This window comes from Lissotriton vulgaris, chromosome 4_1, assembly GCF_964263255.1.
Source record: "Lissotriton vulgaris chromosome 4_1, aLisVul1.2, whole genome shotgun sequence".
Taxonomy (NCBI): Eukaryota; Metazoa; Chordata; class Amphibia; order Caudata; family Salamandridae; genus Lissotriton; species Lissotriton vulgaris.
Window position 1 is genome coordinate 772,434,994 of NC_141691.1, and position 21,646 is coordinate 772,456,639.

At 42.7% G+C, this 21,646-nt stretch overlaps 1 protein-coding gene across 1 annotated transcript; it reads left to right on the top strand.

The window, feature by feature from the left end:
* The first annotated feature begins 912 nt into the window (after positions 1-912).
* On the top strand, positions 913-3,386 carry NHLRC1 (NHL repeat containing E3 ubiquitin protein ligase 1). The gene has a single exon (XM_086966865.1). The coding sequence runs from the start codon at positions 962-964 to the stop codon at positions 2,171-2,173; it is 1,212 nt and encodes a 403-aa protein (XP_086822991.1). The 5' UTR covers positions 913-961; the 3' UTR covers positions 2,174-3,386.
* Positions 3,387-21,646: the final 18,260 nt, after the last annotated feature.

Consider the following 21,646-nt stretch of genomic DNA (forward strand, 5'->3'; position numbering starts at 1 on the left):
AGTGACTATGCTGATTACTTTGTTTCTTATAATATGTTTGCTTGTATTAGCTAAGATACTGCGTTTGAGAACACTGCATTTCAAATATGCACGTGTTCTCTTTTACTCCTTGTTCTGGATTGAAATGATTGTATAACGAAAGAGTGTTCATGTGTTCCACGTTACCTGAGGTGCACTAAGTCCATGTTCTGGTTTGTCTAAGCATTGGGAGTTTATGATGACCAATGAGACACTGATTGCTAGTCTGGTAGGGGATTTTTGGGTACTAAGGTGATTTTTGGCACACCCTAATTCACTGTGGTTCCAAGCCTCTATGCACAGTCCTGTCTGAGCACGGAATCCCTGCGACAGTACTGGCTCCGCCTGTGTTTGCCATACTTTTGTTTCTTACCAAGACCACCCACGCTTTGTGACCCTTCGGAGGCACATTTCAGGTCAGGTCTATGTGAGTTCTATTGCCTTTAATATCACACAAGGGAGAGCATGATGGGCGTTATGGGGCTCACGCCTACCCTTACTAAATAGCTAAAAGACATTGTCAAAACCAATAGCTCTCACATCGACGTAACTATTGGCTTTGTTAATGCATGCTTCTTCTTACCTTTTTTCAGGAATTTTACCACTTGACGATGTAAGAGGAAAAGGAAAAAGCCATAAAGGTAAGGTTAACAGAAAGTAACGTTATTATTTTCTTTAGCAGGATTGTACAATGCATATTAATTATGGAATGACAACCTCACTATGGTCATTAATGACAGCATTAAATCGCACTACAGTGCATTTTTTTAAATTGTCACCAGAGGGCAGCAAAATTCAACACATAACCTACATACTGCAGTAACTGCTGTGTCATCCATCGCACGTACGCTGATGCTTTTATGTAAACTGTCAACTGTTCGCCGTCATCAACACAGATGGAAGACATCCCTGCGCCGCACAGCCAGCCGTACTCCTGGAAACCATGGCAATGTCTGCGAGACCGTCAAAACACATCCGAACTATGAAGGATCTGCTGTACGAAACGGAGCTCAATTTATTGGAATGCAAAGTCTGCTTTGAAAAATTCAGCCAGCAGCAGGAACGCAGGCCCAGGAACTTACCATGCGGGCACATCATCTGCCAGGAATGTGTTTGCTCCCTGGCCCTGCCCAGGAACCCACGGCTGGAGTGCCCCTTCTGTCGCAGGGCCTGCAGAGCCTCTGAAACCAGCGACTGCCTGCCTGTGCTGCACCTCATGGAGATCCTGAGCTCTGTGGTTACAGACCCTTCCGGGTCAGCCGAAGGCGACGCAGCGGGAGGAGGCCACGTGCAGAGTCTCGCGCCAGCTGGGTGCACGCTCAACCTCGCCTTTGGAGGCTGGGGGAAGCTGATCAACCCTACTGGGCTGGCCGTGTGTCTGAACTCCGGCTGTGTGGTTGTGGCACACGATGGAAAGAAAAGAATCAACGTCTTTGGGCCCACGGGCACGGCCATTCAGCAGTTTGGGGTCAAGGGAGACTTCCGGAGCGACGTCAAATACGCACTCGATGTGGCGGTCACTCTGGACGGCTATATCGTGGTCACTGATGCTGGGGACCGTTCAGTTAAGGTGTTTGATTTCACCGGAAGGAGCAAGTTGGTCATCGAAGAGACCTTCTGCCTGCCGTGGGGCGTGGACATCAACCCCCAAAATGAAATGATGGTGACGGACTCTGACGCGGGCACCCTTTGCCTCGTGGTGGCTGATTTCAGAAAAGGGATGCTAAAGAAGAACCTGAAAATCATTACAAATCTGTGTCATCCGCAGGGAATTGCAGTGTGCCCGACCAGCGGCGCTGTTGTTGTCATAGAGCACCTGAAGGCCGCGGGGAGGAATGGCAGCAGTACACGGATGAAAATCTTCAGCAGTGCCTTCAAACTCATCGGCCAGGTAGACAGCTTTGGCCTCAGCCTCGTGCTTCCGTCGGAGCTACACGCGAACGCTGTGGCCTTTGACCGACAGGCCAACATCCTGGTTGCAGACGCACACAACCGGCTTGTGTTTGGTCTAGGGAAACTGGAAGAGTTTCCATCCTTTAGACCTATTGTGACTCATGGGCTTTCCTATCCAGTGGCTCTGACTTGTGCAGCGGATAATTCGTTACTTGTGTTAGACAGTGGGGACCATTCTGTGAAAATATTTTCAAGCCGCTGAATATTAATAACTTTCTTTTACTGTGATTTGGACGTATACAGCTTCTTCTGCCATCTTGTCTCTTAAGTAGGCCTGGGCTGAGTTCGCAGAGTTTTACTCCGCAGAACTCCACGGAGTGCTGGAAAAACTCTGCTGCACTCTGCGGAGTTCCTCCAGTGGCGTAGTCTGTTAAGCAGCGCTGCCCGCACTGATTTTTATCGCCAGGAGTTTGTCCTGTGCTGTAAAATCAGCACGAACTGCACTACGCATCCCCCCAGAGGGCACTGCTGCTTTCTGCCGCTCAAGTAGACATTCTAACTTGAGCGTCACCTTCCTCAACACAAGCAGCAGATTTCTCAACCGGAGCGGTTGCGACCACTCGCTGGTAGGAGGTCTAGCGCACAATTTTTTCTTGCGAGTACTCGCCAACTTAAAGTTGGCAAACTGCTTGAGAGAAAAAAATCTGCAGTGTTTTTGGGAACTCCACACTCTGGCTAAACTCCATGAACTCCGCTGGCGGAGTAGAATTCTTTGCCCACCCCTACTCTTAAGGCTGCTGCTATCCACTCAGAGGCGAATATACCATTGGTGCAGCAGCTGCCAATGGCACCAGCATGCACTGAAGCCTAATATTTGCTATATTTTACAAACCCCAGCAGCAGCCAAAAGAGGTAATTTTTCTTGCTTGCAACAGGGCCTCTGGCATCCTGGATCCACTGTATGGCATACTGGATCCACTGCAATGATAATTTTCCCAGTCGCTCAGTCCCGGCCTAGGTCAGATCCCCAAAGATGAGGCAGTGGAGGGTACAGCGTTTCTTCTCTAGTGTTGGCAAGCAAGTGGAGGCTGTGACATACATACCTACATTTTAGAAGAGCAAACTGGGAAATTTGCATTTCTCCCATTGACTTCTATTAAGGCCTGAATCTGGTCCATTGGCATGTATGGGACTTACAAATGTGCTGCTGCAGGATCGGATATGAGAAATGCAAATACATGTTTTTCCCTACCTGTCAGGAGCACGGACAAAGCTCTATGGCAGATAGAGAGACCGTGACAAACACGTTGTGCACTCGCCCGCAGGAGCAGGTTAATGGCAATGCTTACACCTGGTTGCACAAAACCAATCCCTGTCGACTGAAGCCCGCTGAGGAGTCAGGTTTTTGCATATAGGAATCGGTAGGTGGGAGATAGCCTTGAAATTGGTAGTCTCCTGAATTGGGAGGGTTTGCATGTATGTGTATCTTCATTGCCTCTTCGTGCTTACGCTGTCCGTCTCCACTCATCTCAGGTTTAATGGAAGAGGCTGTGAACTTTGTGTATTCTTTAACTGTCACAGGTGTTGGATTTGACTCTCCCGATTGAATGCTAACAACTCTTTGCGACAGACCATGCAGACCTGCATTAATAGTTTTCATTGTTTGTTAGCTTCTTTTTTAGTTTACTTTAAACAATTTTGTGGTCTGAGAAATTAAACACTAATGAGGCGCGTAACCCAGCAAGCTTGAAGCAGGGAAACCAGAACCTCACCTTATCTTCAGAGCGAGAAAAACCAATGCATGATGGGTTTAACCCCTTCGATGCTGGTGACAAAGCCAGCTCGTCATGGGCGTTACCTGCACTGCGCGCATGACGAGCTGGCTTTGTCACGTAACGCGGGTTTTTTCAAATTTCAGCGCGCAGCGGGAAAACCCGCTAGCGCGCATGCGGTTAACTCTTCAAGTAATTTCAGCTACTGAGAATTACTCTATGATGCATTCCAGTCCCACATTTGTTTTTACTAACAGTGCTATTCCAGACAGTGGCACAGCTTATGCAAACAAGTCTGGTTACTGCTCCAACAGCATCAGTCCATCCTAAACTGCCAGGCTACGTTCTCAACGGGAGTAAAAGCTAGCCCAAAATAGTATCTAACTTTCTAGGCTTCATCAGTTAGGTGCAGCTTGAGTCATGTGGCTTAGCTGGCCTACGCCCCACACCTATCCATACCTATCACACTTCGAGAATCCAGCTAAGAAAAAAATTGAATTATCCAATGCTAAATTAAAGTCAGTCAGAGATAATTATTCTAGGCCGCATTCCAGTCCATTCTATTTTGCTTATGGTGTGGTGTGGCGCCACGGCCAGGGCAATTGACAGTGGAATCGATCCCCGGTGCCGGCGGCAGATTAGCCCAGCACCATGTGACTCTGAGCAATAGCTTGCTTAATCTTCCCGTCGGCCCCCAGTGCCTAGAGACCCTTACGGGTGATTGTTCGCGCTTTACAAATGTGTATTATTATTATTAATATTATTATTATGGTGCCAATCCAACCTTTTGCAACTCAGTTTTCGTCCTTGTTCATTAAGAACAAATCAGTGCAGCTGCAAGGCCACACCCCTCTTAATGGCAATGGAGCAACCGAGGCTGGTTTTAGCCTTTTTCATGTAATCAATGAAGTGCAGTTTAATTCCTTAGGCTTGTGTTCCCATTCAGAGACGTGCCGTAACAGTTTGAACCATCCATTTTAAGACAGGGTAAAGACTCATTGCATTTGCTTGGTAACCATTTGTAAAGGCGGACACTTGGCTGATATTAATTCTAGCAATTCACATATCTCTTATTGTGTAAAGGGACAAGTATGAGAGTTGTATATAAATAGAGTGAGCCGTGTGAAGCCCACACGTAGCATAACTTTGCGTAAAGTATTGATACTGGAAATGTAGTCAGTGCCAATCCTCTTGAAGCCCGCCTACCTGGAAAAAATGTGACATCATACTTTCTTGTCACTTGTGTGTGGCTAATATGGGGATTTCTTGCACTTTAAGGAAGAGCCCAAGACTGTAATCTGTCACAAACAATTTTGCGTGACCAACTGTTGCAGGGTCGGTCTATGCAATTATTTTTTTATTGGTCAGTGCAATTGTTAAAGCAAAATTGCCCCACACAGGTTTTGCTATATGCAGTTTGACACCTGTTTTGTCCTTTTGGGTTTATAATATGTAAAGTTTGCACTGGGGCAATGACAATCAGACTACATTGCACCAAATTGCTGATTGTGTAATAAATGGAACAAACAGATTGTGGTGCATCCCATATAACCATAAGAGTTTTACATCAGAGCAAATAAGGAGCAAATGGATTTGCGGTCTATGTTTCCTGCTTATACAATATTAAATGAGGCAGAGATAATTTTCTTCAGTATTTCATGAATAAAACATAGAGCAAAATGCATGTTCACTTATTAGGTAAGCATCAGAGTCCAAAAACAATTTGCTCCAGTAGTGTAATTGAAGATGATGGGACATTTGATGTGTATTCCTATAAATTCACAAATACTGATTGCCTCACAAATGTACAAAGACTTAGCGCTCAAAGAGGGCTCTGAAAGATGGTGTCCTCTTGCACTGTAGGGGTTGCAGCAGCCTACATTTCGCCCCTGATGTTCTCTTATTTTGATATGTTGTAAACCGTATGCAATTTAGTTAAGGCTAAGTTTAAAAGGAAGCCTGCTAGCCCAATTCCCTTTAATACATGCAGCAAAAATGGTGTAAAGAGGGGTTGGCTCATGTTAGGCTCTGTTACACATTTCATGTAGTAATCCTCCTACTCTTGTAGCTGCCCTTCATTTGCATTAAGAAATGGCAGCAAGTGGTGCACGCCCATAATGTTATTGATGAGAAATGGCAGATTTTACGTTTTTGTATCCCAGTGTACTTGGAACAGGCGTTCCCATCTCGAATGGGCTACGTAGAAAGAGATTGAGTGCCCTGCCCTCCCTGAAATGCTTAGTACTGTGAAATACATCAATTGTAAAAAAATTATTAAAGTAAGACAATTGTTTCCATTGCTTAGGAGATGGCTGGTGAAGAATTGAAAGAAAAAAACGTATTTATTTGAGTAGCATAGTCATGGGCTCATGGAGCATAGGGTTGTGTTTCTGAAAATAGTTTACCCGCAGCAGGAGTATCTGAAGCATGAGGTACTTGTCATCAAACGCTATTGTGTATTGTGTCCAGCTGAAACTTGGTTACAGAGTCCATCATGGGATCAGGAGAAGAATGACAAGTAGATGTGGCCTGAGACTCCAGCTACTGCTGTAGGAACTTGGGGCAGCGGCGGTCAGCACAGGTAAGCAGGATGGGAGCGAGGGGAGGTTGACAGACGACTGAATAGGTATAATTAAATAAATAAATAGAACCTATTCTGTCGTATGTCGCCCCCCCACCCCCACCCCCAGCACCCTGCCCCTATAGCAGACTATACGGTTTGTTTTGTATACTACATTACATGGCAATTATAGGGAGTAATAATTTGAGCTGTATATGTTTATATATTAACTGCCTGCAATAATAATGGCATAAAACACACATTTTATTTTAATACAATCGAATTTTGACCTCATAACTCACTTGCAGCATGCTAATTACATAAGTACTGTACAGTATTAGGTTACAGTTTGGGGGTCTTAGTGCGTACCTTCAGACAGTGTAAAAGTCAGGTGATTGAGCAGAATCAAAACTATTGCCTAAACAAATAATGGGTTACTGCTAAGAAGAATTCGTGGTAAAATCTTTATTTATAGCACTACTGGGGTTCATGTTAGTAAGTAGGAATTCACCTGGAGGTTACGTCATATTTTAAACTAGTGATAGTTTAGCAAGTGGCATCTAAGTCTGCAACAGGTTGTAAATTACACATTACCATGTTTATTTTCATAGTATGATATGGTTTCATAGTACTGTATATATGTGTGTATATATATATATATATATATATTTCCACCACAATGCTCCGACTCCAGGATCCTGAACCAAGCAGGATGGCTTCAGCGCTGCGGGCATGGAGCTTCCCGCATAAATAAAAATATCACCACTTCCCCTTCGAAGAAGCACACCGATGCCAGATTTGAAAGGACTGCAGGCACTTTAATTTCAACCATTCGTTTCTCGTAGTGTTCAAATGCATTTAAAAGCAAACCTGCCATAGCTTTTACTCCTCTTGTAGTGCACCACAGCTTCGAAGTCAGCAGTTGGAAATACATGTTTCACTTTGTTTCCCTTGCCACACCTTCATTTCGAATTCTAATATTAGGAAGCAAAGTGAAATATGTACTTCCAAGCGCATTTGAACAAGATGAATGTAAACAGAAGACCACTGCGAGAAAATAATTAAATATAATTGTGATTGCGCAGTGGTGATAGAAAGACATTTTATTTGATTCAAAATGCGCACTCTTCAGAGAGAATGTGACTGGTGTCTGCAATAAACACGTGGTCATACTAGATAAGAGCCTCACCTGTGATCAAGGCTCATTCTGAGCTGAAACGCGCAAGGACTGTGAGCAACCTCTGCATACCTCTGGTTGAATAAAAGAATAAAAGTGCCTTCAGTTCTTTGAAATCTGGCATTGGCGTGCTTCTTTAAAGGGGAAGTGGTAATATATATATATATATATATATATATATATATATATATATATATATATATATATATATACACACTTTGTGATGTGCTTTTATCGGAAAACCTGTTCAGTATCATTGTACCTATGGGAAGCAAAAACCCCTCAGAGAAAGAAGTGTGAGTTGAAAATACTCGATAATTCCAAAGTAAGATCATTAAGTCAAGGGCTTGTTTATGTACATGTTGCGGTATGCAGTCGTAATGGATAAAATGAAAACCCTTAAGACAGAATTGCCAAAAATGTAATGTCAGAATAGCCTATTTTTGAAATATTTAATATTGACTTTGCCTCTTCTTTTGATACTGTAGAAATGTAAAATGATGGTAGGTTAAGGTTCTGTGTTTAGGGTTTGCGTCAGTCTGTTGTCAGTGCTTAGAGGTAGGATTAACTTTATGGTTAAGATCAGAACTAGGCTGAAGCAAGCTATGTATCAAACTCATGTTCAGGACTTATGTTTTTCATTTCCTTAGCATCAGGGTGCGGGGCTAAGGTAAACTTTACAGTTATTACGGTTCAGGTCAGGGCTAAGATTAAGCATCTGGCTAGCATTAGGTTTATGCTTACTATTAGTATTATGTGTAGGTTTGGTTATAAGAATGAGTATTAAGCCTAGAGTTGACTCAGTATTAATATGTATTTTCTTAGATTTTTTAGAATATAATCTTAAAGGTGTCATATTCTAGGTATTTTATTTTACACATTGGTATTTAGTTTTCAATATAATTGTTAGTAGGTATTAAAGTTTAGGTTTTAAAACCTATAGCACCAGGCTCCATTGCTTTGGGCCTAGCGAAGGTATCATTGAGGACTACATTTTGTAAAGAAAACATATTATTTTAATAGTAATAATAATAATAATAATAATGTTACTAGTATTAATTATAAGAGTTACTGAAAACATTTTACTGTTCATTTTATTCAAACCTGTCACACACTGCTAAATATATGACCACACAAAGTACTTGTATGCTTAAGGTGGATGTGTTGATGGCACCATGTGAGTGGCAAATTGATCAATCTGCCACTGGGTTTAAGACCACATGGTCCTCCTTTTACGTAACAATCTGGTGGCATAAAACACAACATATCAGTGTAATAAATTAAGATGCTGCAAAAATCAATAATCTGGGATGTCCTGTTTCAATCGATTTATTTGATGGATCATTCATTATGAATGTTGTCATCTCAGAAGGTATCATGGTGTCAATCATGGGCATATCACCCGTAACTGCTTGTTTTTGTCTAATTTTCTAATCTGATTTGGAATCAGTAGCATTTTAAACCCAGAATTAAATAGCATGGGCAAAGCCAATAGGTCTCAACTTTGAGACCCATTTGCTTTTCTGATGAGCTGAATGGACTCCTGATCTCAGATACCCACCAACTTCATGCTTATACCTGCCTCCTCCAGGTTACTCTGTGGTGCTACTCTTGAGCTCAACACTTCTCTAAGCGGGTGGCCTGATGTGCTCCAGCGGCCTCCTTTGGGACCTTCCCGGGCATGTGGCACACTCCAGCAGAGAGTTACTTTTGATGAGCTAACAGAACAATTCACTCTCCATGTGGACTAATTCCTTACACAGACTTTTATTCAATGTATCCTTCGTTGTCCCTGTACATAGTAAATTCTGAGCCAGAAACACATTCTCTCATTCAGGCTTTATACCATGGGACCGGGTTGTAGACACATCACCTGGTTGTATAAAGCCTTCCTTTCTCATACTACAACTTAGCTCTCACCACCTCGGAATAAATGGGAGATTGAAGCAGTCAGGATTTTCCATGAAAAAGAATGGCTGAAAGCCTTGTCCTTCCTACACTCTGTATCCTGTAACACCAAATTCAAGCTTATTACGATCCATAGATCTTTCCTCCCCTTTGCAGCTATAAATAAGTATATTCCACAGGCGAATGCCTCCTGCCCCCTATGCTCTATCAAAATGGCAGACTTCTTGTATATACTCTGGGCATTCCCCCAAATGAGAAAACTACTGGACCAAGATACTAACACTAATTTCCTCTATCACTGCAAATCCCATGATTGGGTATCCATGGCTTTGGGCATTTACAAATGCCCCAAAAAGGATAAAGAGGCCTCTCATTATGCTAACCTTGCTCTTCACATAGCTTAGCGTACCAGCACAATCAACTGGAAGACAAGGATCCCCTCCATCCCTAATAGCCTGGCGTAACGCCCACCTGAAATGGATGGAATATTAAAATAAAGTCCCCCATACAGAGGAATCTAAAGGCCTCTGTAAACACCCCATTGCTAGTGCCTGACATACTATCATAGGGACCCTGAAAGCATCAATAGCAGAAGAGTCGCTGGCCCAGTAACCCCCCTACTATACTACAAAGTATCAGATGGATGTTACCATCACCTACAGAAGGAAAGTCCAACCTTCCTGTAGTGAGAACTGCTTCTGGTCAGTGAAAACCACAGTGAGCTACTGAAGGCTAAGCCACTCACACATTGTTACCAGACACCTTCACACCCAGCTTAATTATTTGTTTATTTGAAAAGTGTTATAAAGGGCAAACAAGACCCTTACGGGTATCAGATGGCTGTACAGATGTAGTAAATGCACAAATAAAACACAAAGGGGGGAAACAATCAAGGTCAGGGGTTGAGGAGTTGGCCTGACCTTGACATTATCAGAATTGCCCTAGAGCAAGATACCAACTTAACAGAGAAGCATAAAATAAATCTAAACAACGGTGTAAAATAAGAATCAAATTGGTAGACAGAGCATGAGAACAAGTTGATGCTGTTAATGTTCACTCAAGAATAGCAGTTTGTCATGTTTCTTGAAAGATGCAGTGGAAGGATTGGATCTGATCTTGGGAGGCAGAGCGTTCCAAATTCTTGGAGCAAGACCGGTGAAAGCACGATTGTAAGATCTTTTCTTTTTGAATTTGGGGGGTTTCAAAAGTAGGGTCGACGTACTTCTTAAGTTCCCACATGAGCCCATTAGTTCAAGCTTATTTGCCAAGTAAGCCGGGGTGTTGTAATGTATGGCTTTATGCGTCAAGCAAGCTAATCTTGAAACGTATCCTAGCTTTGATAGATAGCCAATTTAGTTGTAAAAGGTCAGGGGAGATGTGGTCATGCTTTCTGGAGCTAGGTAAATTTAAATAGGTACATTTTTTATTGCACAGTTAATTAAAACTCACAATTTAAAATGCATAAAAATTGGTTATCAAACTTTTAAAATTATTTACATAGTACATATTGTCGATGAATCAGTTAATGTGCTTCGTTTGGATCGTGGGCTCAGAGTTGCTCAGGGCAGTGACTGGCTATTGCACATTTACATCTTTTTGTGCTTCAATAATTCTTTTTGCCACTGCGTCAAGGTATTTTGTAATTCTGCAGTTTAATTGGGTCTCTTGTGAGTTGAAGCACAGTTTGACTGCCTGTCGGCAGGATCTAATCCCCTTCTGGTTCCATATTGCACGTAATAGTGTTCTCCTTAAGTCCATTAAACTGGGACAAATACATATTGTGTGGACTAGATCTTCAGGGCCTGTTTTGCAGAGTCGGCAAGTTTGGTCGTCCTGAGTCCTCTTCCATGGAGCCAGATGAGGGAGAATTGGAAGAATGCCTAACCGCAGCTTTAGGAATTTTTCTTCAATCTTCTGTTTAAATCCTTGATCTAAATACTCTTGAGGTTTTAAAGTTTTGTAGTCGTTTAAGACTATCCATCCGTGTGCCCTTTTTGCCAGAGTTTCTTTGTCTTCCAGCAATGATGTTATTTTAGTTACTTTTGTTACCAGCTTTTTAAAGTGTTTGTGGTCTACTGGGCTGTTCCAGAGGCCAGTCAGCTCCAGAGTTTGTAGAGATTCCGTCAGGTACTCTCTAGCGTTTGATCGTTCGCGTCTTTGCAGTTCAGGCCAGAGGTGGGAATTTAGGGTGCCCGGCTCTGCGTTTCTGATCTTGTGCCAGCATTTTATGAAGCTGCCCCTTCTTTCCGCTGTTTGCTTTTGTACCCCAAACTCCAGACGGATTTGTGCTGCTGAGACATAACTAGGAAGCTGAAAGATTGACCTATAGGTTCTGGCGATTACTTTGTCTATTGTCAGCGCGTCTTTTCCAAAGGTTGGTTCACTCCCATATGTGAGAGTCGGATGGAGACGAGCTCTCAGTACCTGCAGAAAAGGGTCGAGCGTGTGGTCAGGCAGAAGCTTCTTCAAGGGTCTCATCACAAGGAAGGTCATGGTTCCTTTTCGGTGTAGCGATTCTAATTGAGGTCTAAACGACCCTCTGCTATCCAATAAGACACCCAGGTACTTGTAGCACGTCACTTGGCCCAGTTTATGTCCATCCAGGAGCCAATTGTTCTTCCTGGCCTTCTTGTAGTTCACAGCCATGATTCTTGTTTTTTTCAAATTGATGGTTAGGCCGTTTCGATTCGAGAATGAACTAGTAGTGTTCAAGAGATGTTGGAGGCCTGTTGGAGTGCGGCTTATTAGGACAAGATCATCGGCATAGAGGAGGTTGGTCAGCGTAATGTTCCCTAGCCGCGGGGCGTGCGAATTGGTGCCATCCAGTTCCCCTGGTAGATCTACCAGGTAGAGGTTGAACAGGGTCGGGGCTAGGACGCACCCTTGTTTCAGGCCTTTGGAGGTGTTAATTCGCCTTGAAAGGTGCGTCCCGTCTCCCAGCTTGATCTTAAGCCACGTGTTGGTGTGAAGTAAGATGAGTTGCCTCAAGAGTGGGTGGGATATCCCCCATTTTTTAAGCTTTTCCCATAATTTGCCCCGGTCCACGTGGTCAAAGGCTGAGCTATCTGGAGCCAGTGATAAGCCTGGCCGATGCGTTTAGAGTAGCTCTGAGCGGAGCCAAGCTAGCTTTGGTAAGCCCACCAAGGGTCACCTAATCATATTCCAGTCGAGACATAACCAGGGATTGTACAGCAGGCCTGATATCTTCGGTGGGAGGAAAGGCTTGATTGAAAGTTGGCTCCCCTTATAGTTACACTGATGCATATTTAGGTATTTGTCCAAGGTGATGCCTAACGATTTAGCAGAGTTAACCACATGAGGGGTGCAGTTAAGGGCAGTGAGTTGTTTATGCCTGTCCAGGGTAGGTGCAGAGTGGTTGGGGGGAGCAATTAGAAGAAATTCAGTTTTGAGAGTATTTAACAAAGATGGTTCTGGGCTAACCATTGTTGAGTTTGTGAGAGAGCATCATTTAGCATTTCATGTTCTCTTGAGAGGAGATCTTCAAATACAGTTGTGTGTCATCTACATACATGTGGTACCGAATTAGAATGGTTCAGAATGATGGTAAGTGATTCCATAAATGGGTTGAAAAGAGTGGGTGCGAGTGTGAATCCTTGCGGAACTCCTATCTTAACAGGGGTACTGGTTGCAAGGGAGTGGTAAACCTTGATTCTTTGTGTGCGGTTATGCAAGAAAGAGGCAAACCAATTTAGGACTGGGCCCTTGAGACCCATCCTATGTTGCAGAAGAGCAATCAAATTTTCATGTTTGATGGTATCAAATGCTGAGGACAGGTCAAGAAGGATCAGGAGACTAGGGACATTTTGATCAAGGGATCTCAAGGCGTCATTCACAATGTGCGTTAGTGCTGTTTCAGTACTGTGCCCTGCTCTGCAACCCGACTGGTAGAGGTCAAGTAGTTGAACCTTTTCTATGTGGTTGCATAACTGCGAGTCGACGCATTTCTCGAGCAATTTAGCTAGAGTCTTTTGTCTTTTGAGCTAATTGTCTTTAAGCCTAATGTCCATAGAGCCATATGCTATGGTTTGAACAAATTGCTTCGGCTAGGGCACTATGGCAGGGCTGCCATATGTGTCAGTGAGAGCGTGGCATTTGGAGATGTATGAACATGTGTACGCATGAATGGGATATATATGGACGGGTGACTGAGAGACTGTATTGTAGTTACTTGAGGCTCAGGACATACCTTTCACCATATGTCACACAGTTAAATCTATAACACAAATGGGAGAAATGTAAATTGCAGAACATTTTTCTGCAAAAATGTTCAGAATATGGAGCATTTTTCTGTACTTTAAACTTCTCCAACTTAAAATAATGGCTGTATTTTTTACTGATAAATATGCCACTGTATAAAGAAGATTAAACAGAAGAATTAACTTTGTTCATACGGATTCCATAAAACTCATCATTTAAATTTTCTCTCATTTCCAAGTAACACATTTACAAACATCAAACATTTTGCTCCCAGTGGCCTGTAGACATGCTGTCATATTTGTAACAGAAAAATACATTTGTTTAAATGGGAGGAATTTTAAGTGAATAAGCATGCTTCATAAAACATTAAGATGTATTTGGCTTAATTGAAAGTGGAGAAAGAGAATATTACTTAATGTTTCATAGAAAGCGTTTTCTTCACTTTAAATTTCTCCCATTTAAAAATAAAAAGACTAATTTTCAGTCGTAAATATGGCAGTGCCTATGGGCCACTGGGAGCAAAAGGCCTGCTACTCGTAAATGCGACACTTTGAAATTTGAGAAAAATAAAATGAATAGTTAATCATTAAGGTAACTTTTGATTTTAATTTGTTCCCATTTAAAAGCATTCAGTAACATCATTTTGTTCTCACGCTTCAATATTGAGTAGGCAAGGACTTTTCATTTAGAGTTAAATACTTCAGTTCTTCACCTTTGTCACTTAGCCAGGCCCATACATCTGACTGAGCACTGCTCATTATCAGGCTCTGCTGTCTGCAGCCTGATGATAATAATGTAAAGTAAACACAGCCTTCCATTAAGTTAAAAGAAAAATGTGACCCTGTGCTTATTTAAAAATTAACCTAAGGCTGCGAGCTACTTTGAATGTGTCTGGGAACTACTGGTAGCACACGATCAACTGGTTAGAGACACCTGCCCTACAGTTAAGCCCGCAACTTGGCAGGTTGTTGTCTTGCCATCAATAGGAATAGTGTCCAAATTACTGCATAATCTTTTGCCCTGACGCATGTACTCCGTCAGCTCCTCTTCACTACCTGGTTCAATAATGGCCAACCCGCCTTTCACTCCCTCTCCTTCCCGCTCTTCATCCCTCCCCAGTTCAGCGAAGTGAAATTGATCTCAGTTGGCAACAGATTGTGCTGCAAATAATTAAGGGAAGAGGTTATCAGACAAAGTAAGTCACACTAAGTGCCCAGAGCGCACTAACTTTGGATTAAAACTCTAAAAGAGATTACTGTTTAATAACCTAATTACCCGTCTAGCAATAATATTGCTATACTATGTTCTGTAATGCACAAATTGAAAATACCATTAAAGTTTGTGTAAAAAATACTTGAAAAAAAAGAAGCAAGTAAATGAGAGAGAATGACTGTAAAGTGAACCAATGGTAAGCAATGGGCGGACTGTAATTCCACTGTAAACTAACACTATGTCTCGCAACAGACAGTTCATGTGCTGTCTAGTAGGTGAGACCTAAAAATTGGGTTAAGCTATAAACATTGTTCTGCAACTAAAGTTACATTTTAGTCTAATTAGAATTAAAATTAGATGTGAGTCAGACAACTGTCCGGTTCTGGTTGCTGGAGACAGAAGAGGAAGCAAAAAGGCCCTTCCCATCCCACTTAAGGGATCACTGGAGCAGGGAAACAGAAGGGTTACCAAAGGAGCTGAAACAAGATAAAGGCAATATTCATTAAGATGTCATCATGATACAATATGAGTCCGTGTTCTAAATAATTCACTCCTACCCTACTGCCAAACTTCTCAAATAAACTACCTGGTGCAGAATGCACTGCAAATAACCAAAGAGATTCTATCAATATATAAAAAAGTGATTAATTAATTTATTTATTTTTTAAGTGGAAGCTCTGTGTCTAATATAGGTGCTCTCTTCGTGGGTTGTCGAAGGGGAGCACTATGTGCTTTTAAAATACCCCTCACACACTATGAATCCCATAGTGTCATGCTTCATCATAGTGGTCTTCCCGTCCCTCTTCGGGGCGAGGCGTGCTACGACCTACGAACTACGCGGGAGCACTGAAAAGTGACGATAGGCTATGTGTGGTGTGGTGGTAGGGGTGAGAGGTGAAGGTGGGGACTTACTAAGGTGTGGTGATAATACTGAAAAAGTTTAAAAATTCCCTGGCTAGTAGAAAAAACAATTTATTCACTTCTCTAGCTGGGAACAGTAAAAAGGGGATTAAAAAGCAGTAAAACAAAGTGTGTTAACTACTTGGCCGACATGACATGTTTCATAAGCAGACCCCTACTGTTTATTCATCAGGACCTATGGTGATCCCTACCAATAGTACTCAATTCTAAGTATACAGATGTATGCCTAAAGTCCTATTCATGGAGGCAAAAATAAGCCACCAGGAAATGCTTCTGGGCTTGAGTGGGCCCCTAGCGAAGCTTCGTGAAAAAAGGGTGACCTAATCCGGTCCCTATGGAAAGAAAAAGAAAGGGAAAAAAGAACAAAAATACAGTTGATGATTGTTGTAAAAGCACAAAGAAAAATATTTGGCACATTATGATCCAAATCGACTTGATCGTATTTTCCACAATGTGGCATGATATTTGCAGACAATGGTGTAATGACCTCATGCTCTGTTGCGGAAGAAAAGAGAAAGGTACTCTTGATACACTTTCTTATTATAATCCTTAATTTTGAGAGCGTAATATCCCTCCATTGGCTCACACATACGAACACTACACACACTGCAGGACATACGTACACAAAATATCTCAATGTCCCAAAGGCAGAGACTGACATATGCCTCCCTGGCGGGATTCCGACTGGCAACTTAAAAGAGGGACGGTATTTATAAGCCGGGTTCGTTTGTGAAAAAACACGGACTGTAAATTCATAGTGCCTGATAACAAGTGAATTTTACAACAACAAGGGGCCCCAAATTAGTCAGCAGGGACCTCGGGGAACATACTTTTTTCATGCAACATTGGTCCCATGCATACAAGAAAGTTGAAAGGAATAAAATATAGACAGAGTCAATCTATATTAAGAGTGACATGTCCAGCCGGACAGTGGTCTTTCAAAGTTTACTCAATTTACATGTAGTTATATCACACAGAGTACCTTCCACAAGTCAGCCAGTGTGGAACACAAGCCTGTGCCCAGCACTTACAGAACGGGTACAGAAGGTGAATATAGAGAGCAAAGAAGGGCTTTATAAGGCAAAACACGTTTTTCTGTCATAAATGCAATTGTACAGAATATTTCAACAAAGCACCTTTAAAACACATAGTAATCACGTTTTTGTTTTCGGTACTTAAAGGTCGACGGCGTTTCGGACCCCTGGTAAATCACGGGGACCATCATCAGGACATTTTCAGTGAAAGCCTTAACAATAATTTAGCCTCTAAATGCCTAGAAGGAGGAAAAAGGAAATATATACATTTAATTACATGGACTAAGATTTCCAGAACAAGTGACTTGAAGTGACCAGTGTGCGGCGCGACTGTTGAACCTAGTGGAGTTCATGGACAATGGTGAAGAAAAAGTGGCTCGAACGAGCATGCAAGTGAGGAATGCGGTAGTGCAGCTGATTCCAAGCGTTGACGGCAGGGAGTCGTGAATCACACTATGCGTGAGGTCATGCTGCTAACAACCCGCAGATGTCATGGCTAGTGGTGACTGGTGAGCCGTTCCGTTAAGGGGGCGGGAGGATTTCATGAAGATGTGGAAGGCTGGTAAAAATTGCAGAAGTACAGCTAAGACCGTGCGTAGTCGGCACTGAGGCGATTTCGTGAATTATGCAGAAGTACATACTGCTGTGAACCCACGAGTGTGTGGACTAGTAGTGCCACATGCACGAAAACGATCTCGGTGTAGTCATAAAATTCGCAGTTGACGAGTTGGTGACAGTGCGCATAAGCCAGAAAATAAAATGCTGTGAGAGATACCATTATTGTGCGCTTAATGAAAGATCACGGGGGAATCAGGGACCATGTGAGCGACGCGGAAACAGGCGATAATTGCCGGAAGGATCGTGCTTACCAGTGATCCTCAATAGGAAACGGCGGTGGAGGGATGGAATTAGCGGGTGCCCTAAATAAAGGAAGAATAATTAAGTGATCGGGCTTACGCGAGGGGAATTGGAAAGGAATAGAGACCGGAATTCCGGTTCTTACCACAGTCAGGCGGGGGGTGCCGCGGTACACGATGGTATCCGTCGGTGGCCAGGGAAACCTAAAAGGGAATCCTAGGCATTAAAACTGGCCAGAAGCCTTAAACAGAGAGGTTCGCCTGTTACTCAGTAATCAAACTTACCGGGTAAGTCGGTTGGTAATCTCGCTTCCTGGCGTGCTCATGAGAGAGTAGAGAACCACTGAATATGAGTTGTGCCGATTGGTCAAAGACCATGTGGTAGACTAGGGCATAATAATAGAAGACGGACTACACTCACCGGCCATGTTGGAGGAGTGAAGTGCCAAGTGAAGGCATAAAAATAGGAGATGGACTATGCTCAACGGCCATATTGGGGGAGTGAAGTGCCCAGGAAGAGTGCAAGTGACATGTATCAAGGGGATTACAGGAGTGCAAGTAAAACATTTAAACATTACAATAAACAAGAAATCTGACTCAGAGCCTAAGGCTAGATCAAGGCAGTCCATTCATTCTGCAGGTTGAGACCTGAGTTAAGACTGTCAGTCTTCAAAATCCATTTGAGTTCCTCTCTGTTCAATAGGCGGGTGAGGTCACCACCCCTGGGCGGAACGGTGATCTGAGAAATTACAGTCCAGCGAATGTCATTCTCCGTGTGTCCCTTGTCCAGAAAATGTTCAACCAAAGGGGCATTTGGTGTTTTACAGCGAAAACGACTCCGGTGTTGGGATATCCTCAGCTTGATTTTCTGTTTGATTTGAGCTTGTGCGGTCGGTCGTGATACATATAGGTCTTTTCTCTTCTTCCTCTTGTGATATTTTCTCTTCGAGTTCTTGCAGTGCTTTTCGTTCCTCTTTGGAAATGTTTTGAAACACCCTTTGATTCCGTGGGTCTAGTTCATTCAGATCCTTCATGACCGCTTTTTTGAAGGTAAGGAGTTCTACCGGTAAAGAGTTATCCAAAGGGGTAAAGTTTGATTTTGGTCTTAGTCCAGTGTCCCCTTCTTGTGGGGACGTAGCCGTAAACAGCAAACATGGATAAATTTCTTCTTTGTAAAGAAATACAGGATTTCATTAGAAGATTGAAAATCCAAGTTGTCTTCAGGGACAAAGAAAAGGCCACACAAGAAGGGGACACTAACATAATAAAACCTGCAGACAAGGGTGGTGCCACTGTAATCCAGACCAGACAACAATATGGGAACGAATGTGTAAGACTTCTCCAAGACCAGCGCAATTACGAGATACTTCGCTCTGATCCCACTGAGAGAATACGGGTAAAAATAAACACTATGGTAGAGGAAGCATTGGCTCACAATTGGATTACAAAAAAAGAAGGTGAATTCCTATGCCAAAAGAACCCCAAAATCCAGTATCTATATATCTTACCAAAGATACATAAGAGACTAGACAACCCTCCTGGACGGCCTATCGTTTCAGGCATTGGATCTATCTTGGAACCAGTGTCCAGATTCGCAGACGCCTTCTTACGACCCATGGTACAACAAACATCAACATACCTGAGGTATACTAAGGACGTGTTAAATCTACTTGAAGAACTCACTTTCGACCCAGACTCCCAACTACTGATAAGCTGTGACGTGGAGAGCCTGTACACCAGCCTCCCCCACAATGAGACCTTGAACATCAATGAAAATGTCCTATTTGAGGTTGACTGGGAATATCAAACCCCTAGGAATGTGGTCATGGAGTGTTGTTCATTGGCTTTGAGAGAGAATTTCTTCGAGTATGAAGGCACCCTCTACCTACAGAAGCATGGGACCAGCATGGGGAGCACTTTTGCTCCTAGCATAGCTGGTCTCTATGTACATAACTTGGAAACCACGAGAATACTCCATCCCACCAATCCATTCAGACATCATATAAGGACCTGGAGAAGGTACATTGACGACATCCTCATCATTTGGGATGGGGATGAACGAACGTCAAAACAATTCCTGACATGGCTGAATATGCAGGATGATTTCCTGAAATTCACAAGTACCACCTCGACAGCAGCCTTGTATTTCTTGACATCAACATCTTCCCAAGTGATGGAAGGCTAATGACTACCACCCATTTTAAAAACACTTCCAAAAACTGTCTTTTGATGTATAGTAGCTTCCACCCTAAACACCTATGGGATAATTTGCTGTACGGGCAATTCCTCCGCTTGAGGAGGAATTGCACCAAAATTGAGAATTTCAAGCTCCAATCGAAAGATCTAAAGAGGAAACTGGAGGCTTGTCAATACCCAGAGACAATAATCAATCAAGCCTTTAAGAGAGCACGGAATAACTGTAGGGAGAGTCTCCTCGAAGAGAAAATATCACAAGAGGAAGAAGAGAAAAGACCTATATGTATCACGACCTACAACACAAGCTCAAATCAGGTCAGTAAGATTGTAAATAAACATTGGAAGATTTTGAACAGTGGGGGCCTTGGTTGTTATATTATTCTCCCGAAATAGACTTAAAAACTGGTACTTTGGGAATTTGGAAACAAATTAATCTTTCACTCTCTATTTTTATACAAAATAAGCCATTTTCCTCACTTCCTACTAACTAACGTAAAAAGAGAAGAAAGACCTAATCTCTGGGCTCTGTTTCCACCCTACTGATGCCACAAAGGTCAACCATCTTTGTATACGCTCTAGCGTTTCAGCCCACACGTGGACTGAGTCTGCTGATGCACCGGCTGTTGCGAGTCTTGACTTCCGGCTTTAAAGAGGAGGGCTCACTTTCCCCTTGTAACCCACGGAGCTGCGCTAGGGTAGGATTAAGACGATTACTCGATAGCGGTCACGTAAGTCAGACCACAATCACGGGTCTTTAAATATACCTGATTACTCGCTTTTATTGGGTCGCGTTTGACGAACAGGCAGCCCAGTTAACCCTAACGTTTATTTCATCACAGTAAACCGGCGATTTGAGAACCCTAAGACGCAGACTCATGCGGAATAATTGTTTACAACAAGTGTATGTATATGTCATTTGTGTTCACTTGTTATCAGGCACTATGAATTTACAGTCCGTGTTTTTTCACAAACAAACCCGGGTTATAAATACCGTCCCTCTTTTAAGTTGCCAGTCGGAATCCCGCCAGGGAGGCATATGTCAGCCCCTGCCTTTGGGACATTGAGATATTTTGTGTACGTATGTCCTGCAGTGTGTGTAGTGTTCGTATGTGTGAGCCAATGGAGGGATATTACGCTCTCAAAATTAAGGATTATAATAAGAAAGTGTATCAAGAGTACCTTTCTCTTTTCTTCCTCAACAGAGCATGAGGTCATTACACCATTGTCTGCAAATATAATGCCACATTGTGGAAAATACGATCAAGTCGATTTGGATCATAATGTGCCAAATATTTTTCTTTTTGATTTTACAACAATCATCAACTGTATTTTTGTTCTTTTTTCCCTTTCTTTTTCTCCATAGGGACCGGATTAGGTCACCCTTTTTTCACGAAGCTTCGCTAGGGGCCCACTCAAGCCCAGAAGCATTTCCTGGTGGCTTATTTTTGCCTCCATGAATAGGACTTTAGGCATACATATGTATACTTAGAATTGAGTACTATTGGTAGGGATCACCATAGGTCCTGATGAATAAGCAGTAGGGGTCTGCTTATGAAACATGTCATGTCGACCAAGTAGTTAACACACTTTGTTTTACTGCTTTTTAATCCCCTTTTTACTGTTCCCAGCTAGAGAAGTGAATAAATAGTTTTTTCTACTAGCCAGGGAATTTTTAAACTTTTTCAGTATTATCACCACACCTTAGTAAGTCCCCACCTTCACCTCTCACCCCTACCACCACCCCACACATAGCCTATCGTCACCTTTCAGTGCTCCCGCGTAGTTCGTAGGTCGTAGCACGCCCCGCCCCGTAGAGGGACGGGAAGCCCCTATGATGAAGCATGACACTATGGGATTCATAGTGTGTGAGGGGTATTTTA

What these genes read in the sequence shown, in the direction of transcription:
- NHLRC1 (XM_086966865.1), top strand. Translation starts at nt 962, where the DNA reads ATGGCAATGTCTGCGAGACCGTCAAAACACATCCGAACTATGAAGGAT.